A 19,660-nucleotide genomic window follows, 5' to 3' on the forward strand; every position below is an offset into this window, starting at 1 on the left:
TAATTCGCAACATGACCCGACTCTCGAGTTACAACACCGTTAGCATCAAGCAGAAGGATGGTTTTGTTCTCCGGCTCAGCCACTCATCAACATCTTGCTGCAGACATCTCTATGTCAAAGCTTCCGAGTGGACTATCTACTCTATCCTCGCCACGACCGAAGGAATAGTCCGTTCACTCGCATGGCAGGAGGTCACAACGTTGCATTTGCATGGCTTCGATGCGGTTTTGCCTATTGTACCCGATGGCATGGCAGAGGACCGTCCCCTCTTTCTTTTCGATAGTATGGGTCGTTTAATGGAGAACGTCCACACTATACACTTCCATGGCGGATTTCCCACCCGTTGGCTCGACTTCATGCTCACACAGGCGATGATGCTTGTCGGTGTCAGCCACTTTGAATCTTCTTTTGCTAGGAATGGTCTCTCTTTTCGTGGGCCAGACGGTGCGCTGAGCCATTCGTGGCCCAGGCTAGCGAGACTCTGTCTCCATGGGGTCAATTTTGAGGTTGGGAACAGGAACAGCGTCGACTCTGAGTTATCATTCGAGCCTGACATGGAACCAACACGTGCATCGATTCTTCACGCTCTCTTGTGGGCAAGACGGCAAGGCGGCGCGCCGCTTCGGACGCTCGATTTGATGGATAAATGCAAAAACATCCCGGACAATGAATTATCGTGGTTCAATGCTTTTGTGGACGTTGCTTCATATGGTGTCGATGGTAAACAGCTGAGAACCAGGTTTGAACCACTTGAAATGGACACAGAAGCACTCGCAGCGAACGCTATTGGTATTTTTGCTAGTATGGTCACGACTTTCGCCTCTGCGTTGAGGAAGCAGATGTAAGCATGTACATTACCTCTTATACCAAATTCACCTGTACCTCGTTCCATCCCAATGTCATACTCACCAGCCATTTGCGTCTGTGACTCTCGTCATCCCCTTCTCGCTCCACGGACCAGACGCGGCTCTGGTTACCGTTAATCTCCAGCTCAACCAGGTTTTGAACATCGAAACCTGACGCAACAGCCAAGTTCTGTATGTTCATTTTAGCAACATCAGGAAAGAGACACTCGACACCACATACCAAGAATGCCTGGATGGTATATCGCCCAGTGTGCAGACCAGCAAATATATGGACTCGCGATTCAGTGGACCGCTTGAGTGTGGATTTGAGTGACTCTATGAAAATGCCATGGAACTCTGGGTTCCAAAGCGTGTCTGCGGCAACGACAAGGTCGAATTTGTCTCCGTCTGGCGAGAAAAGGTGGGAGGGATCGGTGCCCCACCCATAGGGCAGCGCACGACAATTACTTGCTACCCCGTTTGACGCCACGTTATCGGCGAGCGTTTGAATAAGTAGGTCATCGGGGTAGTCGCTCACAACCACAGAGAGCTCTTTGTGAATCTTAGCGATTGCGATTGAAGGAAGGCCCGCAGAGGCACCAAGTTCGAGCAGTTTTACTCGCTTTCCGGCTGGACATCGCGTGACGTGGGCGGGTATATCGAGACGTGAAATGTTTTCAGCCAGAAAATGAGAGGCAACCCAGACTGATGAGGCATGCAAGGACCAGTTTGCGGCTGCGGTATCTGGCGTCTTGAGTGTGATTGTGGGTCCATCGTTTGGCAGTTTGAAGGCGAATATGGAGTTGGCGGTGGAGAGAGTTATGGGTGAGTAATCGTACAAGGCCTCCAGAGACGAAGAGAGAATGTCTTCTGCATCTTCATTGCCAGGTCCAAGCGTCATCAGATCCCTACTAACAGAATCAGCTTTTACCTCAAACCACATTCCTCTCTCAACGATCGTGATGGGACTCAAGACCACTTCCGCTTCCAATAAATGGCTAAGCCAGTCAGGAGGCTGCTGCTACTCACCCCCCCTCTATTCATGACACCAACCCTCGAACAAGATATCAGAGCACTCAGCAATGCTCTCTGTCGAGTATCGGCAACACAACCCTCTTGGAAGCATCCAGAGACCAACCCCAAAACATATGCGCATATTGCAACACTCTTAAGCCGATCTGGCATGGGTGCTGACCTGGTTCTCGAGGGTGTTGCCACCCACCAACATTTCTCCTTATTCGCTTTTCATCCATCGCTTCCTTCGGACTCTCAAATACGGATAACAACGAGGAAATGTCCACCAACACTGGCAAGCGATGTTGAGGCTATTCTGGAGACAGGGTAAGTACGCAAATTCACATTGTTTGTAAGACCACTGGCATATATCATGACAGTCTCCAGCCTACCGACTTCATGACACATTGCTCCCAGGCCCTCGCTATCGTGCAAGCCTACCCTGGGCTTGACATTCCTGTGGATACTCGCGACCTTCGACAAGACAAATGTCTCTCATTCTTCTTACAACGGTCCCTGGGCCTTGTAGTTCAGCGATTCACCCGCCCTAAGCAACTATTCCCCACCGATGAGGCACCATGGTGGAAAGTCCTTGCTTCCTGGGAGCCAAACTCGGAGAAATACTTCCCTCGTCGCGAATTCACGTTAAGATCCCGCACCATACTGATCCTGAACGCACTGTCGCCCGATCTCGTAAGCAGAACAACGGTCATGGATGCCCAAGTTGCATCGAAATGTGTAGTCGCACTCGTAGTCCTCTTGGACGTCATCAACGGCAACCTGCGCACGTGCCAAACAGTCGAAGAGCGGACTGACCACGACTGGGACAAACTCAGGGTGACTCTGTCTATGCTCTACTCTCTGCTCTATGAAACCGACATTATTCGACACATATTCTACAATACCTCTTTGTCAGCATTCCTCGTTTCACGAGCTATCAGCCGCAGCAAGTGCGACGGACCACATCTTTTTCGTCAGCTGCAAGCAATCACCGCTTGCCAGCGTGCCTTGTTAACGGTCTCCGGGACCAAAATCATCCGTGCTGGAGTTACCATCGAGTTCACCCTGTTATCAGTGCCCTCTCCCAATCCACAAATGACCACAACCCCAATCATGAAGCTCGTTCAAAAAGTATACCCCAACTGTTCGTTCAATGCACAAGCCGATATCAGGGCCCACTTGGGGCGGCTGGTACTCTTGGAAGACCCACCTCTGTTTTCACGCCACCACAATACCATGGCGATGGAAATTTTCATGGCCGTAGATACCAAGCAATGTTGTTTGGAGGGAGGATCTGATCCACGGAAACTGTGGGCCCTCAAAGAGGTGCGACTTGCGCTTGTTATTCTAATCCGATTTGACAACTTGCTTAGGGCATGCTCCAAATACTCCACAATCGCAAAAGCTGCTGCTACGCCTGTGACTTACTCGCGACATTACTCACATACGACCCCACCACAACCGTCGTTTCACTAATATCGACTGTCTTAACACCGTGGTCCCCACCACCAGGCACTCCCAAGCCCCTTCTTGCCACCTTGCGCAGAGAACTGATGGCTCAGCTCAAACACCACCTCGATTGTGTGATCCAATCCACTCCGTCATCCACTACTTGGTCGTTCGAAGGACGGCAAATTCCGAGAAAACTGAGTCCTAGCCAACTCTCGGTCCTTCAAGTGATCGAGACATTGAAGATTTGCGAAGTCTGAAATACAGGTTATTGCGATTGGATGGATACAAATGGTGCTAAAATGATCTGAGGGAAATTTGGGGTTTCGTGGTTTGAGAGGTCGCAGTGTTGATACTCCCGACGGCTCGTCGTACGGATTGCTCAAGCAAGTCGCGAATTGGAGGCTCCAGTTTCCCGGCCGCTTCTTTGAAAGCCGCTGGCGAAGAGGTCGCGTATGTTAATAACTCGCGTATGCTTTGGGTAGTAACCGCCGTTGCTGCTGCTTGTGGATTTGACAACAAAAGGGTGATGGTGGGCAGGAAAACTCCCAGTAGGCGGGCTTCTGCAGAATGTGTTAGCAATCTATAGAAACAATAGGCAGGGAAACGGACTTTGTTCTTCTGGAGCAAACCCATAGAGCGCCGAGAATGCCTTCCACACCTCACCCACAACAGCAGCATGAGGTCCAGATATTGTGCCATCGCTGACCAGAGGTGCCATCTTCGCGATGTACTCTACAAGCCCAGGGACAAGCAACCTGGTGCACTGGTGTAGTAATGGGTTACCGGACGTTGATGCCACAATCAGGGTTTTTGCGCAATGCATCGCAGGCAACGAGAGCTAAAAAAATCAGAGTGACAACAGAGAAAATGAGACATGATTCTCACTTCTCCAACGTCCAGCAGTTTCTGCGTGATAAGATAGCAGCAATGCTCAATCACCGGTTCTCCCACTTTGACTGACGGAGGGATTACGGTCAGGATGAGGACGGCCGCTAGTAGGTTGTTCTTGATCTTTTTGGTCGACATAGCACCATCCCGTCCCCTAAAAATCGTCAGTTTCAAATACGATGGGAACGGCCTCGCTTACGCCATCTCGTCAACGTTCAACAAACAAGCGGAGATCAGGCCATGGACAAGCCTGCTGTATGTCTCAGCAGCAGCAGCAGATGTTGTTGGTAAATCGAGAAGCGACTTAAGAGCCGGCAATGTAGGGCCAACCAGGTCAATCTCCGATGACTCGTCTTTGAGCAGTTCTGCGAAGAACAAGGTCAAGGGGATGGAACAAGACAACTAAGAAGACCAACCGCTATAGAGTAAAATCCCAACCCCGCGCACATCTTCTCGATGAGATCCTTGCACCGAACTTGCCACAGAAACGAAGGCCGTGAAAGCCGTCATGATCATCTTGATCCGATCAGGCACATCACCATCTAGCCAAAGTTCAACATGGAGCAACGATAGAAAAACCAACGCACGAATAATAGAGCCTCTTGCAGCCGAGGTGGAATGTCGCAGGACATGCGAGCATATCCGTAAGCAGTGAGATCGTAATGATGGGTGGGACAGTGGATCAGACCTGCCGAGCGGCCATCAACAAAGTATTGCAACAGTAGGAAGTAATGCGTACTCATCAACATAAGGGCTTTGAGTCGATGTCATCGTACTGAGAACTTCGATAAGGTGTGCTTGAATTCCAGCGGTTTCCGTCATGGCCATACGGTAGCATAGACTGATGAATTCGTCAAAAATCGCGGGCTCGAACATCGCTTTTCCAGCATATTCAGGTCGAACAAGAGATTTTAGTGTTTGAAGTGCCGCAATGACGGTGGCTTGGCGTGAGGCAGTAGGCGAACTCGCTTCAGATGACGCAGTTGCAAGCGCCTCATACACAAGGCCAAAAATGATGAAGAAGAACATCGTCGGTTCAGTGCGCTTAGTGTTTTTCGGAGGCACAGTTGCATCTTTGCCAGGTTCGAGGCCATCCATCACTATGAGTATATTGGGATCGTTTGCTTGCATGGTGGTCGCAACGGCTTGCAGGATCACGGACCAAGAATTAGCGTAGTACTATTTTGAGTTGAGTGAGAGCGAATAAGTGCTAAGAAAAGTGAACAAACGGGTAAGAGAACTTCTTTGCCAAGACTGGAGTAAGAAGAGTCGAGTGCAATTGACGAGGTGTCGTGCAGGAACTCCGAATCTACTCGAATGCTGGCGTAATCACGGAGCGAGGCCAGCCACAGGGAAGCCAGAGTCGCTCGGTAAGGCTTGATAACATCGACCAAGTATGACTGTTGCACACTTGAAATCTCAAGTTGCGCCCAAGCAGACAGCGTTGAAATCCTCAACATCGCAGAAGCATTGGGGCTAAGCTCGCCAGTGTCACCCAATGACAACATTCCAGAGTCTACGTTTTCAGTGAGTGATTATGAAGAGAGCAAGAAAATATTGATACCCTGTGATTGATCTAAAGCGGCAGTTAGTAGCTTTAGGATCCTTCCCATTCGTCCGACGTCTTTGACCACACCGCATCCTACAAACACCGCACACGCGTGGACCGCCGAGGCGAGAATTTCTGGAGTGGAATCAGAAGAAAATGCAGGCGTAAGTGCAGCTGTAATCGGTGCTTGATGTTGTTCTAAGAGGAGGGCATCATCATAGGCCGGGTCGGGAGAGGTGGCAAATATCTAATGATGATACGGTGAGAAAGGACAATGAACAGTTTCTGAACTCACCTCAATGACATCACGAAGAACAATTAATCCTTCTAAACGAATCTCCGTCACATATGCGGCTGACGCGGTGAAAGCCATTTTTATGAGATCAGGCACCCTGGAAAAAAGCAGCTGAGTTAGCGAAACCCCGAGGGTCCGAGCGTAACGGATATCGAGGTGTTCTCTCCGCCCACTCGTCGAAATGATGGTGCAAATCGTATGGAGGCATTGAAGGGCAAAAAGCTGCGTCCTCCATCGCGACGTCCCCAGTTTGCGTCCACTAGAGCTTCCGTCCAGACCAACATTGAGAGATTCACCTTCGTCATCCCGTGGCCCTTGACCAGACGCGGCATCGACAACCTGTTGAGATGCCGTTGTCCGCGACATGATCCGCTGACACAGATCAATCCAAGCGGATGGGTTATGAACAACCGTTTGCTGTAGCCAGCTGGTGATAACATCCCGGACACCTTGAACGGAGGAATCGTCATCAAGCATTCCAAAAAGGTCTTCAACAAGACGATCTCCGCCGAGGCGCGACATTGCGAGTGCATCTTTTTGAACTAGCTGATAGAGCGCGTTGATGGAGGCAAGCTTCAACGGCCGTTGTGAAGAAGCAAGATAAACCCGGAACTGCGTGACCAACTCGGGAATATCGATGTGTTCAGGAGCGAACATGAGGAAATGTTGAGTGCACTTGATAGCTTCGACACGAATACTGTTGTCACTTTCAAGCGAGAAATCGTGGACGAGGTTGAGGATGAGTGTCCGTGTTCGGGAGGATTCTTGCATATCTGGACCAAGAATGGTAATGATGGCGTCAGTTATTTGACAAACAACAGGATAAGCAGGGTAATCTCCGCTCAAATTGGCATTCGGAAGTGTGCCGCCTTCACGCTCGTGAGATTCCATCGTATAAACTTTGAGTAGCAGGCCTAGAGTGCTGGGAACAAAGGGAGCGTACGCGAGACTGGCTGCATGCATAACAGTTCCCAGTGCAGTCAACGCCCAGAAGTGAACAACAGGATGGGGGTCGTTACTCAGAGACATCAGTACATTGACCGTCGTCTTCAAGAGTGGACCAGCAGCGAGTCCTCCCACGTGACTATAAATGGCACCAAACGCAAGAGCGCATCCAGCCCGTCCGTGAGGATCTCTGTTGTTGACAACCTGGTCGACAAGAGATTTCGTTTGCGCTGTCAAAAAGTTGGTCCCTGCTAGGTTGGCAAGTCGGCCGATTGATTCGCTACTAGCCACCCGCATCACAGGGTCACCCTCGACCAGCGTATCCTTCAAAAAGGGCGAAAGAAGTGACGTTACTTGGGAAGCGCCAAATGTATCTCTTGCACGACGAGCTTGTGTTGCCATTGCTTGGCGAAGAGCGAGCACAATTGCCACAGCTCCATTGATTGAGACAGCAGCCTTGCGCCCGGTATTCTTTTCCAATTTCGGAGAGCGAACAGATTCTACGAGAAGTGTGACGATTTTAGTTGTTGTTGCGAGGTCTTGAAGAGGAAGAAGCTGGGCAAATAGTTCAATGGCAGTGTCGATCACCGCAGTTAACGCTGGTGGTGGCTCGTCCAGTTGATATTCGTCATTTGACAGTCGAGCCTGGCACAGAGACAATGGATCGTGCTCGCATGCTCCAAGAATCGGCTTACGAAGCTAAATGGATGGTGAGGGAGTTAAAATGAGCCCAAGTGACCGAATTACCAGACTATCAATTGCAACATCAACCGAGTCTCGATTGAGAGAATCCCTCTCCTTCATTTTCTTCCCATCCTCTCCGATTTCATCCGAAATGTCGATGAAAGTGACCCCATGAGCATATCCATCGCCATTGCTCGTCCAAATGCCCGCAAAAGTCCCTGAAGAAGCAGCGATTGCTGCCTGCACGGCGCTTCCAGAGCCAGGATAAGAATCTGGGCTAGAAAACAGTGAAACACAAGACTGGAGTAATGTGCTCTGTGTGACTTCGGTGATGCCACTGAAGCCAAGTGCAGAGAAACATTGGTGGACTCGTCGGCGGAGAAGCGCTTCTCGTACTGGAAGCGGGAGAGTCCCGGATGACGCCGAGATTGCCGCCTGCTGCAAAGCAATTTGGGAAGTCGGATCTGATAGGCCGAGTGCATCTTGTACTGCAGGACTAACAAAGTTGTTTGCGAATAAAAGTGCATTACTTAAAAGAGAAGCAATACGCCGAGCAACGTCCAAAGTCACCAGTGTTCCAGAGTTGTGTCGCAGAAAACAGAGAATGGCGCCAAGAGCACTTTCTCGGACGTGTAACAGAAATCCCCATTCTGCATGAGTCCTGCCAGCGCTAGCATCTTTGGTTGTTGGCTTTGGAAGTGCGTTGCGCCACAGAACAAGAAGTTGAGGCAGATGTGGTCGCACAAAATTAGGGCCGAGAGCCATCAGTGCAGCAAGAGTGGTCCAAGCAACCTCCACCTCTGTCCCAGCCACACGTACATCATGTTCGGCCGCTCGCTTGAGAATGGTGGTGGCCATATCGAGGACTTTGGCGGACGCATCGTAGGAAACGTACAGTGGACGCGCTGGTATTATAGACACGAGCGCAGCAAGACCATATGCATGGCCCAGAGCTCGAAATGGAACGTCGGAGGAAGTGGTGGGTGTAAGCAGGTGAGTTAGGTCGCGTTGTAACAACTCCATAACGGTAATGATAGTCTTAGGAAGGCGCAAAGGTGTTGAATGACAGAAACAACGCAACGCCCAGGCTGCATTCACGCGCACAGTATGATTTGGGTGGGCAAGGAGTGTAACCAAAGGTTCAGAAACAGCATCTTGAACGGGGGGCGGAGCGTTTCCCAACTGCTGTAATAATCCTGCAACCTCTCGAAGCACAACTACAAGCACATGCTTCCCTGGCGCAGTGGATCCTGGCATCATAGCCGGCCATCGTTTGAGGTAGACATTGGCCAGCTCCCGTATGGCACCAATTTGGCCCTGTTCGCTGAGCATCCGTTCTCCGATCAGATCACGGAGCAACGTTCCAACAAGTGACCGCATAAGCAAATTTTCATATCGGGTCCGTGCGACGCGTCCCAGAGGCCCGACAATTATTTCGGTTGTTAAATGAGATATGATCAATGCATAGTGCGCCTCGACGAAAGAAGCGCCCAGTTTCGTGATCAACGCCGCATAAAAGTCGAAAATCCCAATACGAGTCTTGCGGGGCGTTGTTGATTTGTTGAGATGGGTAGAAAGAGCAGTAAACATCTCTGAGGGCGTCAGAGTTGGTTTGATACTATCGGCAGCTGCATGGGCAGCGGCTGGGGTGATATCGTCGTCGTCGTCGTCGGCCTCTCCCGGCTTCTTGTCTTTTTTCGCTGCCTTGGGCTCCGCAACGACGATTTGACGAGCAGTTTGAGTTGATGCTAAAACATGCCCCACAAGCAAGGCCAGAGTATTTCGAGTTAACTGATCAGCTGCATCTAGGGACTTGATGCACTGGGCTAGAATCGCTTCGACATCAGCCGCCGACGGGAGTGGCTGGTCTGGACCAGAGTAGAGGGCAATGAGCACCTGTTTACTATTGAGAAAGATACCAAAAATAGATGGAAGAAACGAGTATACCTCGGCAGCTCCGCGTTGAACAGGAAGACATTTATCTGTGAGGGCATTGCGCATTTGTTTCGAAAGGTCTTTGAACGCTGCCTCAGTCACAGCACGACTGGCTGTAGTCAAAGATTGTTGGAGGGCAATAAGGGCGTGATATCGTAACAAAGGAGTCTGGAAGCGGTCAGAGGGAGTAATTTTCGGTAACAACACCTACAGACGAAGATCGCACGGTGCGCATCACTGTCGTCGTAATCTCCATCATGAAGGACATGAACTGGAGCGAATGAGGACTCCTCGATGTCTAGAAAGTTGTCGCGCACCTGCGAGCCGAAAACCTTCATCAGATCTCCAATAACCGAGAATGCTGCACTATCTCCCAGTTGAGCTTCCAATCGTATTGCGATAGTTGAGTTCCACACACATCTTGTGAGAGTCACGGTCAGGCGTCTTGAAATCAATGACGACCTTAATCAAGGCTTGCAGTGTGTCGAAGAGTGTTCGCGTTTCGCCACGGGTGTACAATAAAACGAAGCATCGCGCGGCGCAGTTGCGTAAGGCGCGTCCTGGGACCGGATATGGCTCGTGGGAAAGTATAACCTTCACCAGTGCGCTTTCGACATCGGCTTGTTTGGTTTTAAGATATTCCTGGAAGCTCGTCAAGGTTCTGAGGAGTCTTTTCTTCACTCAGAGGACAACACACCAACGGAGTCGACTTGATAGCCTTCTCAGTTGCAGACAGCCATTGGAAGAGGTACATTTCGCCATTCTCGCCCTTGATCTCGGCCTAATTTGAGGTTGTTAGCGTGTCGCATTTGGGTTGACGAGGGGAGAAGAAAGCACCTCCTCTATGTCCTCGATATTGACGGGTTCACCCGTCATAACCTGAAGATGATCTGGTCAACCAATCAGCTTGAGAGTAGTCCTACCGCTCACTTTTCGCAACAGCCTATAGCGGTTGAGTACAAATGTTTGGGAATTGGAAGAGGCGGCCTGCACACAGAGATGATGGTCGAAGAGTGATCAGGACTTGTGACGTGCCAATCTCAGGCTTTTCCCTGCTCGTAGGGCTTTGTGAAATCTGTTGGGTCTTCACTGCTTGGTACAATTGCACAAATATTTTACGCGGATATCAAGGTCAAGCAAAGCCAAATGCCTTTTCTCTCAAAGTTCGACCGACGGCTGACGCGTTGCGGCTGCAAAATCGAAAATTTCTTCCATTTCCATGAATGCACTTTCATAAGTCCCCTCTTCGACACCCGGATTTTGGTCAAATCCGCCCACGCAGCTAGATATATGTCTGCTTGTCAGCCAGCCGAATCGTTCTGTCGGAAACCCAATACATACGATGAGGGTAGCCCAATGGCGTCAACATCCATCAGCTCAGAGCTGCTGTAATCGGGAATTAACGTTGGTTGTGGCTCATATTCATTCACCCGGAAGCCGTTTTGGTCGAAGAAAGGTTTTCCGAAATGGATTGGAGGCGCCTGCATATCAGGAAGTCGATGCTTTTTGGGTCTCCCTCGTCCCCGCTTCGTCTCTCCACCTCGTAGCTCAGTAACGGGTAATATATGTACAGAGGACGAGTTCTGTTCTTCTCCTGCCTTTTCTTCCCCTGACTGTGATTTCCCACTCGACGTAGACCCGGGCCCGTGTCTCTTGGTTGGCAGCGTATATGCTTTGTGATGCTGGGCCGTATTGCGAATTCGCTTGTTCAGCTCAACCCCCATGTCGCTCTTCTCCTTCTCTATCCCAAATATCTCGCTGACTTCAGTTGTTTCTGCAAACGTCGCCGACTTTTTTCGTTTCAGTTGTGGGCGCGATGTTTCAGGCTTTGAAAGACTGGACTTGGAGGGTGGTGGCGCAAGGCGCGGTTTAATTGAGATGCGTTGGATGGAGAGTCGATCGTACGGCTTCAAAAGAGAGGTATATGAACATGCATATGAAAAAATGAACAATGAAGTTCACAAACCGATCGTAGAGGATCCCGGTTTTGGGCGGTGACTTCAGCCTGAGGTGTGAACTGCGAAAATCGCAGTTTCTCTTCTCCTGATCAATGAAAGTCAGTGCCATATAATCAAACATGGAAGAAATGCAACTGATGTACGCAGGGCTTGGATAGACCTCCTCGTCGAAAGCATTCATGATGAAGGTCCGCTCCTGTCCATCCACATTCGCCCAGAATCTTTCCAATAGCGCTCTGTTGTCCTTATTAGTGAGGTCCAGATTCGATACCGGCTCCCAGCTGTAGACAGTCAGGACAAACTGGACGTCGCGCGGAAGATGAAACCCAACGTGTTTTCTTCGGATGGGTAATCAGCCCACTATGCGTTGATCAGCCAGCAGGAACATCTGAATCGAGTCTGTTCACCTTGATGCGATACTTCTGGTATCGACAGTCAGCGTCCACACGCATTGCCAACACGGAAAACACTCACCCAGCCATCGTGCGTAACATCGAAGTCGTAGATGTTGCCACCAGGTGACTCAACACGTTTGGCGGCGACGATTACTTCTGGTTTGAGCACACTTGGGACAATACCATCTCACTCTAGTCATTTACGCACCAACATACCACTTTTTGGTGGGCGGCTTAGACACCACAGCGTTGTTATGCTTTCTCTTGCCCATACTCCAGTAAAAGAAGGAACCAAGTTGAGGTTTTTTTGACTTTGATCCTGCATGACCTGATTGACTGCGCGTGCAACTAACCACAAGAGCATTGTGCGTAGATCTAGAACTAAACCATTGTTTATTGCGCTCTAAATTAAAGTGTTGTTCGTAGCAGAAAGGTGCGACTTTTCCTCACGGCCATCGAGCCAGCTGGTACAGAACGCACATCGCTGCGCCTGCCAAAAAATTCAGCCTTATGAGGAAACAAAAAAAATAAGCTCACAGTCTGTGAAATGTCCTTTCGACAATATTTGCATTTCACGATATGTCTGATAATGGACTCTTTTGTGAGTAACGAGTATACTTCGGCAATTCCATAGAGTACAATCCCCAGGGCTAGGAAGGTGACGACGTTGTTAACGAATGCACCCCATGCGAGTGTGACCGCCCCTTCACAAGGTCAACATATTGTCAAGGGCCGAGAGATTAGGCACGCACCATCCGCAGCAGCCTGCTCTAGCGTGTTGTAAATGGCGTGTGGGGTCCGTCCTGCACGAAGGACGGAGAATTTAGCAGGAAGGTTTCGGCCTAGGAAAGGCAGAAGAGAAATCGGAGGGAGTAGGACATCCTGGATTGGGTAAACGAGGCAGATTCAGGATATTCTGACGCGTAACGGACAGTAACAAGAGAGTTGACGAGGTTGGAGAAGCCGCCAGCCTACGTAGTTGCCTTCAATGGGATTGTCGAAACCGATTCTCCAGAGACGTCACCATGATTAGACCGACGGCCACCTCGAGCACATTGTCGCGACCCAAAAAGCCTGGTAGACTGTTTGAGAGTGACAAGAGAGATGTTCAGACAGAACATACCCTTGAAGCCAGCCCAAACGCCTTGAACGCGGCGGACGACATTGGTCTCGATGTCTATAGCCCAGTTATCCACAGCTTGCGTCATGGGCGGTCAAAAGCACCTATAAGTTGAGCACGCTCTCCTTCACTCATGGTTGAGAGCAAGCCAAGAGTTCGGAATGAATTACGGTACAGCCACCGATTTTAATTGAGAATTTTGAGAAGGATGCTCGGGTTATAGTACATTGCCTTAGGTATGCAGTAAGTAGATTAGTATTATGAATCGGTGGACACAGTCTCTGAGTTTTCAGAGCCCGTCTTCACTGCAGCTTCAGCTTCAGACTTTATTTTAGCCGCCTGCGCTTTTTCCCTCTTTGCCCTCGCCTCCCGTTCATCTGCAACCCACTCTTTAACACTCCGAACAGCCTCATAAGGGCGAATCTTGTAGGTCATGAGATACCCTTGCAGAGAGGCCATCGACATTTCTCGCTCCGGAATCGCCTCCGCAAATCGCTCCGCAAGCGCCGCAATTTGCTTGGGGCGGAGTTGAGGTGCATGTTCCCGATGGGAGGTACCAAAATATGTCGGCTTGGCGTCGCTTTTCTCAGAGGGCGTGGGATCCAAGTCAATCACCGCATCTTCGTCAGCCGAGTTGTATCCCGAATCGTCATCTTCAGCTGCCTTCCCTGTGGCTTTTTCCGCTTCCTTCTTCTTGGCCGCGTCTTCATCGAACGGAAGATAGAACTGGTTGAAGAGTCGCTTTGCCTGGTATCTGCTTGCCAGCTTGAACTCGACGTGAATGTCCATGCGACCAGGTCGACATAAGGCGGGATCGAGGGAGGTATATTTATTGGTCGTGGCATATAGAATACGGCCCTCTTGTGCAGCAACGCCATCAAGAGCATTGAGCAGACCGCTAAGACTGATACGACTTGTACTAGCACCGGCAGCCATAGCAGTGGGCGGTGGTGGAGGTGCACCCTCTGAACCACCAGGAGCGTCCGCAGGAGTTGAAGGTTCATCGCGGTTAAGGTTTTGGGAAAACGCACAGTCGATGTCTTCCATCAGACAGATGCATTTTTCTATATGCCAGGAGGCTTCAGTTTTGGTCCACAATGATGAGGACAAGTCACTTACCTGGGAGATTGGAGATCAGTTCACTCAGAGCTGAGTCGTCGAGGCCAACGCGAGAGAGCGAGACGATGTACACATCAAGAGCCAGTTCTCCAGCGATGCTACTGATGATACTTGTCTTTCCAGAGCCTGGCGCTCCGTACTAAAAGTTGTCGTTAGCAAATTGCAGGATATGGACGAAAAAGCCCGCACCAGAAGGTAGCCTCGACGGAAAGGGATTCCACGGGCAGCATACCACGGTTTGCTCTCCAAAAAGTCGCGGGCATCGTCGACAAGAAGCTCCGCAACACCAGGGTCCAAGATAATAGAGCTCAGATTCCGTTTCGGACGCGATGCAACATTTCTCCAAGAATTGTTGCTGTCCGAGACAAAGATGGAAATTGAGTGCTCCGACGCGGCCATGTATTCCTTCTTCGCTTCGAGCAGGAGCTCATTCAGGACACGATGGGTTCGAGTGAAGATGCTGGTGACGACAAATCAGGAATTATCTTGTGGTAATGTAAGCATAACATACTTTATCTGCAAGCGCTCTTCCTTTTGGCCATAGTAGCCCGTCTGGGTTTGGACTCGGGTGACAGTCATATAGCGCCTGTAAAATTATTCGTCTCAGATCCTCCAGTCGCCATGGACTTGCTCACCTGTGGTACCACATAGAATAAGAGAGCGAAGCTGAAGGGAGGTATGCGAGTTTCCGACTTGACAAAAGCGATAGGTCGTCCTCCTCCCCAGGAACGATTATTGCAGATGAATTAAGACCAAAAGAACGCGTCGAGACTTCAACTTCACGAGCGGTCTCCCAAGACGACTGCTTGGAGAGCCAAACCATCATCCAATCTGACAGTTCTCAGTGGGCAGACGACAGAAAGGGGGGGGGAACACACCATACGAGGAGTCCTCTTCGTGAAACGACGCCGTTATCCAAAATGAAGCAATGATTTTATAGTAAAGAGAGAATGCCATCCTACGCAGCGTCTCGAGCGCCCCACCAAAAACGATCAGTTTTAACCAATCCGCAAGGGCACCAAATGATAAGAGGAACGTCGCTAGTGAAGAAAGGTCGGTTATTGAAGGTGGAGATGAGGTTGTGGTCGAGTTGCTCAGTCCGTTGGCGAACTCTGTTGCATTAGATGAGGCGGCATTGGCTGGACCATTCAACGCGCTGAAAACTTGTTGGGCGATCGTGAAGTACGTCGCCATGATGGGAGGGAGGGAAAGTGTCCTGAGCGCCAAAGCGGGGTTTTAAAATGAACGTGGACAGCGAGTCAGCACAGATCAGACTCGGAGGCGGTCAAAGTGATTCAAATTTGCTGCTACTTAGTGGGGGGCTGTGCAATTCGGCGCTGGGTGCAGCCGTAAATCCGATGCAGAGTGTTGAGTTGCCGCAAAGGAAAATGCTAGCCAAAACCAAACTTGACCCCGCTAAATTTAACTCTAAAAGTTACTCTTGAGTGGGTCGAATCGAAGAGTGTGACGCCGTGAGCGTTACAGGTGGAATGACTTGGACTCCTTCCGGACCGCAAGCATCGCTTGACCTCACTCACGTCCTCTGTTCGTGTGATGCTCGAGAAGAAGCGTATAGCTAATGGTTGGCTTCAGACGACGATGACTCTTACTTCTCTTTGGCGTTGGCCCTCCTAACACTTTCGCCGATCTTGCTTATGGTATGGGCTCGCAACTCGTAACATCCCTTCGTTGAACAATTCTAGCCAGCCTATGCTGCTCTTGCTGTTCAGACGCGTGAATATGTCATCATAATAATGTGGGCGGGGCAACTAATCGGCGAGGTACTCAACCTTGTCATCAAGCATACTGTGAAGCAAGCGCGCCCTTCATGTATGTTCTCCAGGAGTCAACTATGCTTTTCTGACCCAGTTCAACCAGATAGCGCTGCCAATGGGTATGGGTTTCCTTCCAGCCACAGCCAATACATGGGTTATTTCGCAACGTACCTGGTTTTACACCTCTACTGTCGCCATCGATTCGCGTCAAGTGGCTACAAGCTATTGGATGGAGCTTGGAGGCTTGCGCTTTACGCTGCTATTATATCTTGGGCTGGCGTAGTAGCTTATTCTCGGTACTATCTTCGGTACCACAGCCCGTCGCAGATTTGGTGGGGCTTGGGCATCGGAACGGGATTAGGGGCGGCTACCTATACGTTTGCCGAACTTCTCCCTCGGAAACGTCCGCACTCGGCGCTCGCAAAGCTAAAAACCTGGCTTGTGCGAAATCCAGTCTCCAACTGGTTGCAAATTCGCGATGGATGGGATGTATGGGCTGATGGTGGCAGGGAGACAGAATGGCTACGATGGAGGGACGAGTGGGAACGGCGTCGAGTAGAAAAATCGAAATAGATTTTTCCATGGCCCCCAGAAGATCGCCATCAGCCAACTTTTTTTTGAGTCGTCCGACCACGATGAGGAGACTTACTCATGCTCCGTTCAGCCATGTCCACCATGCTGCCTCAGTCCTCAATTCCCCTCTTCACAACTGTCTCTGCTTTCCGTCAATGGCGTAACATAGCGCGTCGAGACGGCAAATCAGTTGGTTATGTGCCAACGATGGGGGCTCTTCATGAAGGGCATCTGTCTCTCGGTATGAAAGGGTGTCAGAGCAAGCATGGGACTAAAACATCCGTCTAGTTCGACAGTCTCTGGAAGAGAATGACCTGACTGTCGCCTCCATCTTCGTGAACCCAGCACAATTTGCCCCTCATGAAGATCTTGCGACTTACCCTCGCACCTTACCACGCGATCTCGAGTTATTGGAGTCCACTGCGAATCATAAACCAGTAGCGGTCTTTCTTCCCACTGTCCAAGAAATGTATCCCTCCGGCATCGACCAGGATACCGCTGCGCAAAGGGGCACCTTTGTGGAGGTGAAAGGCTACGGTGAACAAATGGAGGGAAAGAGTAGGCCGACTTTTTTCCGTGGCGTGGCCACTGTCGTCACGAAATTATTCAACATTATCGAGGTCAGTCTAGGCTTTAGAATTCATGGACCTCCATTGATTCATTTTAGCCTACGAATGCATATTTTGGCCAGAAAGACATCCAACAGTGCATTGTACTGAAGCGGCTGGTCCATGACCTCCACCTATCTCATCCAGATGCCGCGCATCTTCACATCGTCCCGACCGCCCGCGATCCAATCGACAATCTTGCACTCTCATCACGTAATGCATATTTGTCAGAAGAAGGGAGAAAAGTCGCCCCAGTTTTATACGCAGCGCTCACTCTTGCGCAAGAAGCGTGCCTCCAGGGGCTGCCCAAGAATGTCTGCATCGAAAGGGCAGCTCAACTCATACAGGAGACGGCATCTACATCTCCGTTGGCTTCCGACATCAAACTCGACTACATCGAAATCAACGACTCAGACACACTCGCTCCCTGGGATTCCAACCAGTGCTATGCCCCATCCACCACAACTCGGCCAGTGATCATCAGCGGAGCACTCTGGGTTGGTAAAACTCGTCTGATTGACAATGTGTTATTGGGTCCTTTAGAAAACATAGGTGTCTAGTCCGTGAAGTGTCTGTTTATTCCATAATATACGAGTCTTTTCACTTCATCTTTGGCGCACCGAACGTGAGAACATTCAATGGCTGGAAATCAGCCTGAGGTTCCTGTAACAGTTTAGTGATCACTTTTCTAGGCAGAGGAAGAACCGACAAGAAACAAAACAATGTTATCTTCAGTCACACCCAACTCATCAACACCATAACTTTCCACAGTTGCAGACGGCAGACGACGGGAGTTTTCGCTGGGGAAAAGTCCAGAGCGAGGACCCACCACTGACCAGCTCGAGTCGAGACGCGGTGCTTTTTCTGGAAAAGGCTCGAATTCGATCACGTTCAACGCTCCACGATGACTACGCTCGCTGTCCAAATAAACGACCCGCGAACCAACTGGATAGGGTCCGCGTATATTTGCGCTCTTCTTGCTGCGAGAAAAGTCCTTGATCGCAGAATATTGGCCCCATAGACTCCAAGGCACGACATGCGACTCTCGACGACGGTATGGTGCTGTGCTGAAGTAAACTTCGTTGATGAAGAGCCAACTTGCGCTCTTGCTTGTTATAGATTTTGCTTCAATGACCATCACACGGTTTGTGGGGTCAGGGTAAAAGAGAGAGCCAGGGACAGCAGTTCGCGCGGCCTTATTCCCCGCAAATTTGACAGAGGAGGGCACCCAGTGGGGAGGGAGTTCGAATTGGCGGATGAGACTCATGCGTGCGAGGTACGAAATGTTGAATAAAGACAGCATCGGGGTGTGTCCGCCTTGATTGGAGATAACAAGGAGCAAGTCGCTGTCTAGCATGAGAATATCTTGGTCGTCGATCCACTGTAAACGAAAATGAGAAACTAATTGCGTCGAAGAATAACCCTGTGACGTACACGTGCCCCGAGGTTGCGCCAGTCCATGAAAAGGTGGCTAGTTTTTCCATCTGCAAACTCCAGCGTCAAAGCTATCTTCTTGCCTTGAATCACGAGGCTGGCTTCTGCAACAGGAACAAGGCTTTGGGTGGCAAGCTCGTACGATTCTGCAGCAGCGCGGGGATGCTTTCCCGAGGTCCACAAGTCACGGATGTGAATCTGGACGCCGATTATACCGTTTTGACTAAGAGAGGTCAATAACGAAGGAAAAAAAAAAGTCGGCCAGTATGATAATACCAGAAGATGTGGACACCAATCATTAACCCCTGCATCGAGTCGATAGCCATTGTCTCAAAAGGCGGAGTAGGGAAGCTTCGGTGACGAGTTAAAGCGGGAGTTCGCCCAGTCCGGCACGAAGGAAGTTCGGTAATCTCGACCGTGTTGTAGACCCCATGAGGCCGTATCTGGTGAATAAATCCACCACTGACGCCGATATGCGCGGGTCCCGGCGCTTGAATCTTGAACTCGTGTGTCCAGTTGAGTTGAGGCCAGTCGAGACGGTAACTTGACAAAAGATGGAGGCGTGCGAGAATCGGTGCATATTGGAGCAAGGTCGACCCATCGCGCATACCAGCAACTGCAAGCTCAATATTGTACCGAAGGGTGTGGTAGGTCATGGTGAGGGCATAGACACGTTTGAAGGCCTGCTCGTATGATTAGCAACCTCGACGAATAATCGTGAAGAGAGTACCTTGCCGACCAAGAACAAAGACCGCGGGTCGAGATACTCCAAAATACGAATGAGAGCATCATCGGGGATCCGGTAGTGTCTGACTTTGGGGTAGTGTGCTCGAACCATAGTGGGCTGGGCTTGAAAAGTTGCTTCCCATTGAATTTATACGCAGCTCGCGTATCTTTCGTCGCTGTGCAGAGGAAATAAAAAGCTTGTTGTGTTTTGTCGTCGGTAAACGCGTATCCTTGTTCTCTAGCGCAGCTGGGGATGGGGCCATGGCGCATAAGCTTGTTGGTCGGTAGGCGGGTCATTGGCCGTAAGATGTCTTTTGTGCAAGAGAAAAGAAGCATATGTCTTCC

The 19,660-nt window shown here is 50.3% G+C and overlaps 8 protein-coding genes across 8 annotated transcripts; 3 read left to right on the plus strand and 5 right to left on the minus strand.

The window, feature by feature from the left end:
• Positions 1-807: 807 nt before the first annotated feature.
• Positions 808-1,788, minus strand: MIND_00359100 (uncharacterized protein; the record flags this gene model as incomplete). The annotated part of the gene is made up of 3 exons (XM_037360435.1): positions 808-822; positions 877-1,035; positions 1,087-1,788. 3 exons carry the CDS (start codon positions 1,786-1,788, stop codon positions 808-810), a joined length of 876 nt encoding a protein of 291 aa, XP_037223320.1.
• Positions 1,789-1,839: 51 nt separating this feature from the next.
• MIND_00359200 (uncharacterized protein) lies at positions 1,840-3,568 on the plus strand (the record flags this gene model as incomplete). Its single annotated transcript, XM_037360436.1, has 3 exons — positions 1,840-2,186; positions 2,240-3,185; positions 3,233-3,568. The coding sequence occupies 3 exons, from the start codon at positions 1,840-1,842 to the stop codon at positions 3,566-3,568; spliced, it is 1,629 nt and encodes a 542-aa protein (XP_037223321.1).
• Positions 3,569-3,605: 37 nt separating this feature from the next.
• Positions 3,606-10,483, minus strand: MIND_00359300 (Clathrin-coated vesicle protein; the record flags this gene model as incomplete). The annotated part of the gene is made up of 17 exons (XM_037360437.1): positions 3,606-3,871; positions 3,921-4,149; positions 4,197-4,353; positions 4,399-4,564; positions 4,616-4,741; positions 4,787-4,887; positions 4,939-5,378; positions 5,429-5,715; positions 5,764-5,995; positions 6,044-7,687; positions 7,736-9,568; positions 9,620-9,775; positions 9,819-9,878; positions 9,925-9,973; positions 10,026-10,249; positions 10,305-10,388; positions 10,445-10,483. The coding sequence occupies 17 exons, from the start codon at positions 10,481-10,483 to the stop codon at positions 3,606-3,608; spliced, it is 6,093 nt and encodes a 2,030-aa protein (XP_037223322.1).
• Positions 10,484-12,363: 1,880 nt separating this feature from the next.
• On the minus strand, positions 12,364-13,168 carry MIND_00359500 (uncharacterized protein; the record flags this gene model as incomplete). Its single annotated transcript, XM_037360438.1, has 5 exons — positions 12,364-12,450; positions 12,498-12,664; positions 12,713-12,842; positions 12,893-12,931; positions 12,980-13,168. The coding sequence occupies 5 exons, from the start codon at positions 13,166-13,168 to the stop codon at positions 12,364-12,366; spliced, it is 612 nt and encodes a 203-aa protein (XP_037223323.1).
• Positions 13,169-13,338: 170 nt separating this feature from the next.
• Positions 13,339-15,393, minus strand: MIND_00359600 (Mitochondrial chaperone BCS1; the record flags this gene model as incomplete). The annotated part of the gene is made up of 6 exons (XM_037360439.1): positions 13,339-14,144; positions 14,200-14,338; positions 14,389-14,659; positions 14,711-14,785; positions 14,835-15,030; positions 15,078-15,393. 6 exons carry the CDS (start codon positions 15,391-15,393, stop codon positions 13,339-13,341), a joined length of 1,803 nt encoding a protein of 600 aa, XP_037223324.1.
• A 296-nt stretch (positions 15,394-15,689) lies between these two features.
• Positions 15,690-16,547, plus strand: MIND_00359700 (acidPPc domain-containing protein; the record flags this gene model as incomplete). Its single annotated transcript, XM_037360440.1, has 4 exons — positions 15,690-15,744; positions 15,793-15,857; positions 15,903-16,029; positions 16,078-16,547. The coding sequence occupies 4 exons, from the start codon at positions 15,690-15,692 to the stop codon at positions 16,545-16,547; spliced, it is 717 nt and encodes a 238-aa protein (XP_037223325.1).
• Positions 16,548-16,625: 78 nt separating this feature from the next.
• MIND_00359800 (Pantoate-beta-alanine ligase) lies at positions 16,626-17,715 on the plus strand (the record flags this gene model as incomplete). The annotated part of the gene is made up of 3 exons (XM_037360441.1): positions 16,626-16,788; positions 16,836-17,167; positions 17,215-17,715. 3 exons carry the CDS (start codon positions 16,626-16,628, stop codon positions 17,713-17,715), a joined length of 996 nt encoding a protein of 331 aa, XP_037223326.1.
• A 40-nt stretch (positions 17,716-17,755) lies between these two features.
• Positions 17,756-19,427, minus strand: MIND_00359900 (F-box domain-containing protein; the record flags this gene model as incomplete). Its single annotated transcript, XM_037360442.1, has 5 exons — positions 17,756-17,818; positions 17,865-18,536; positions 18,590-18,812; positions 18,866-19,272; positions 19,320-19,427. 5 exons carry the CDS (start codon positions 19,425-19,427, stop codon positions 17,756-17,758), a joined length of 1,473 nt encoding a protein of 490 aa, XP_037223327.1.
• Between the last annotated feature and the right edge of the window lie 233 nt (positions 19,428-19,660).

Source organism: Mycena indigotica (assembly GCF_014461135.1).
Source record: "Mycena indigotica strain 171206Taipei chromosome Unknown Mind.scaff0003, whole genome shotgun sequence".
Lineage (NCBI taxonomy): Eukaryota > Fungi > Basidiomycota > Agaricomycetes > Agaricales > Mycenaceae > Mycena > Mycena indigotica.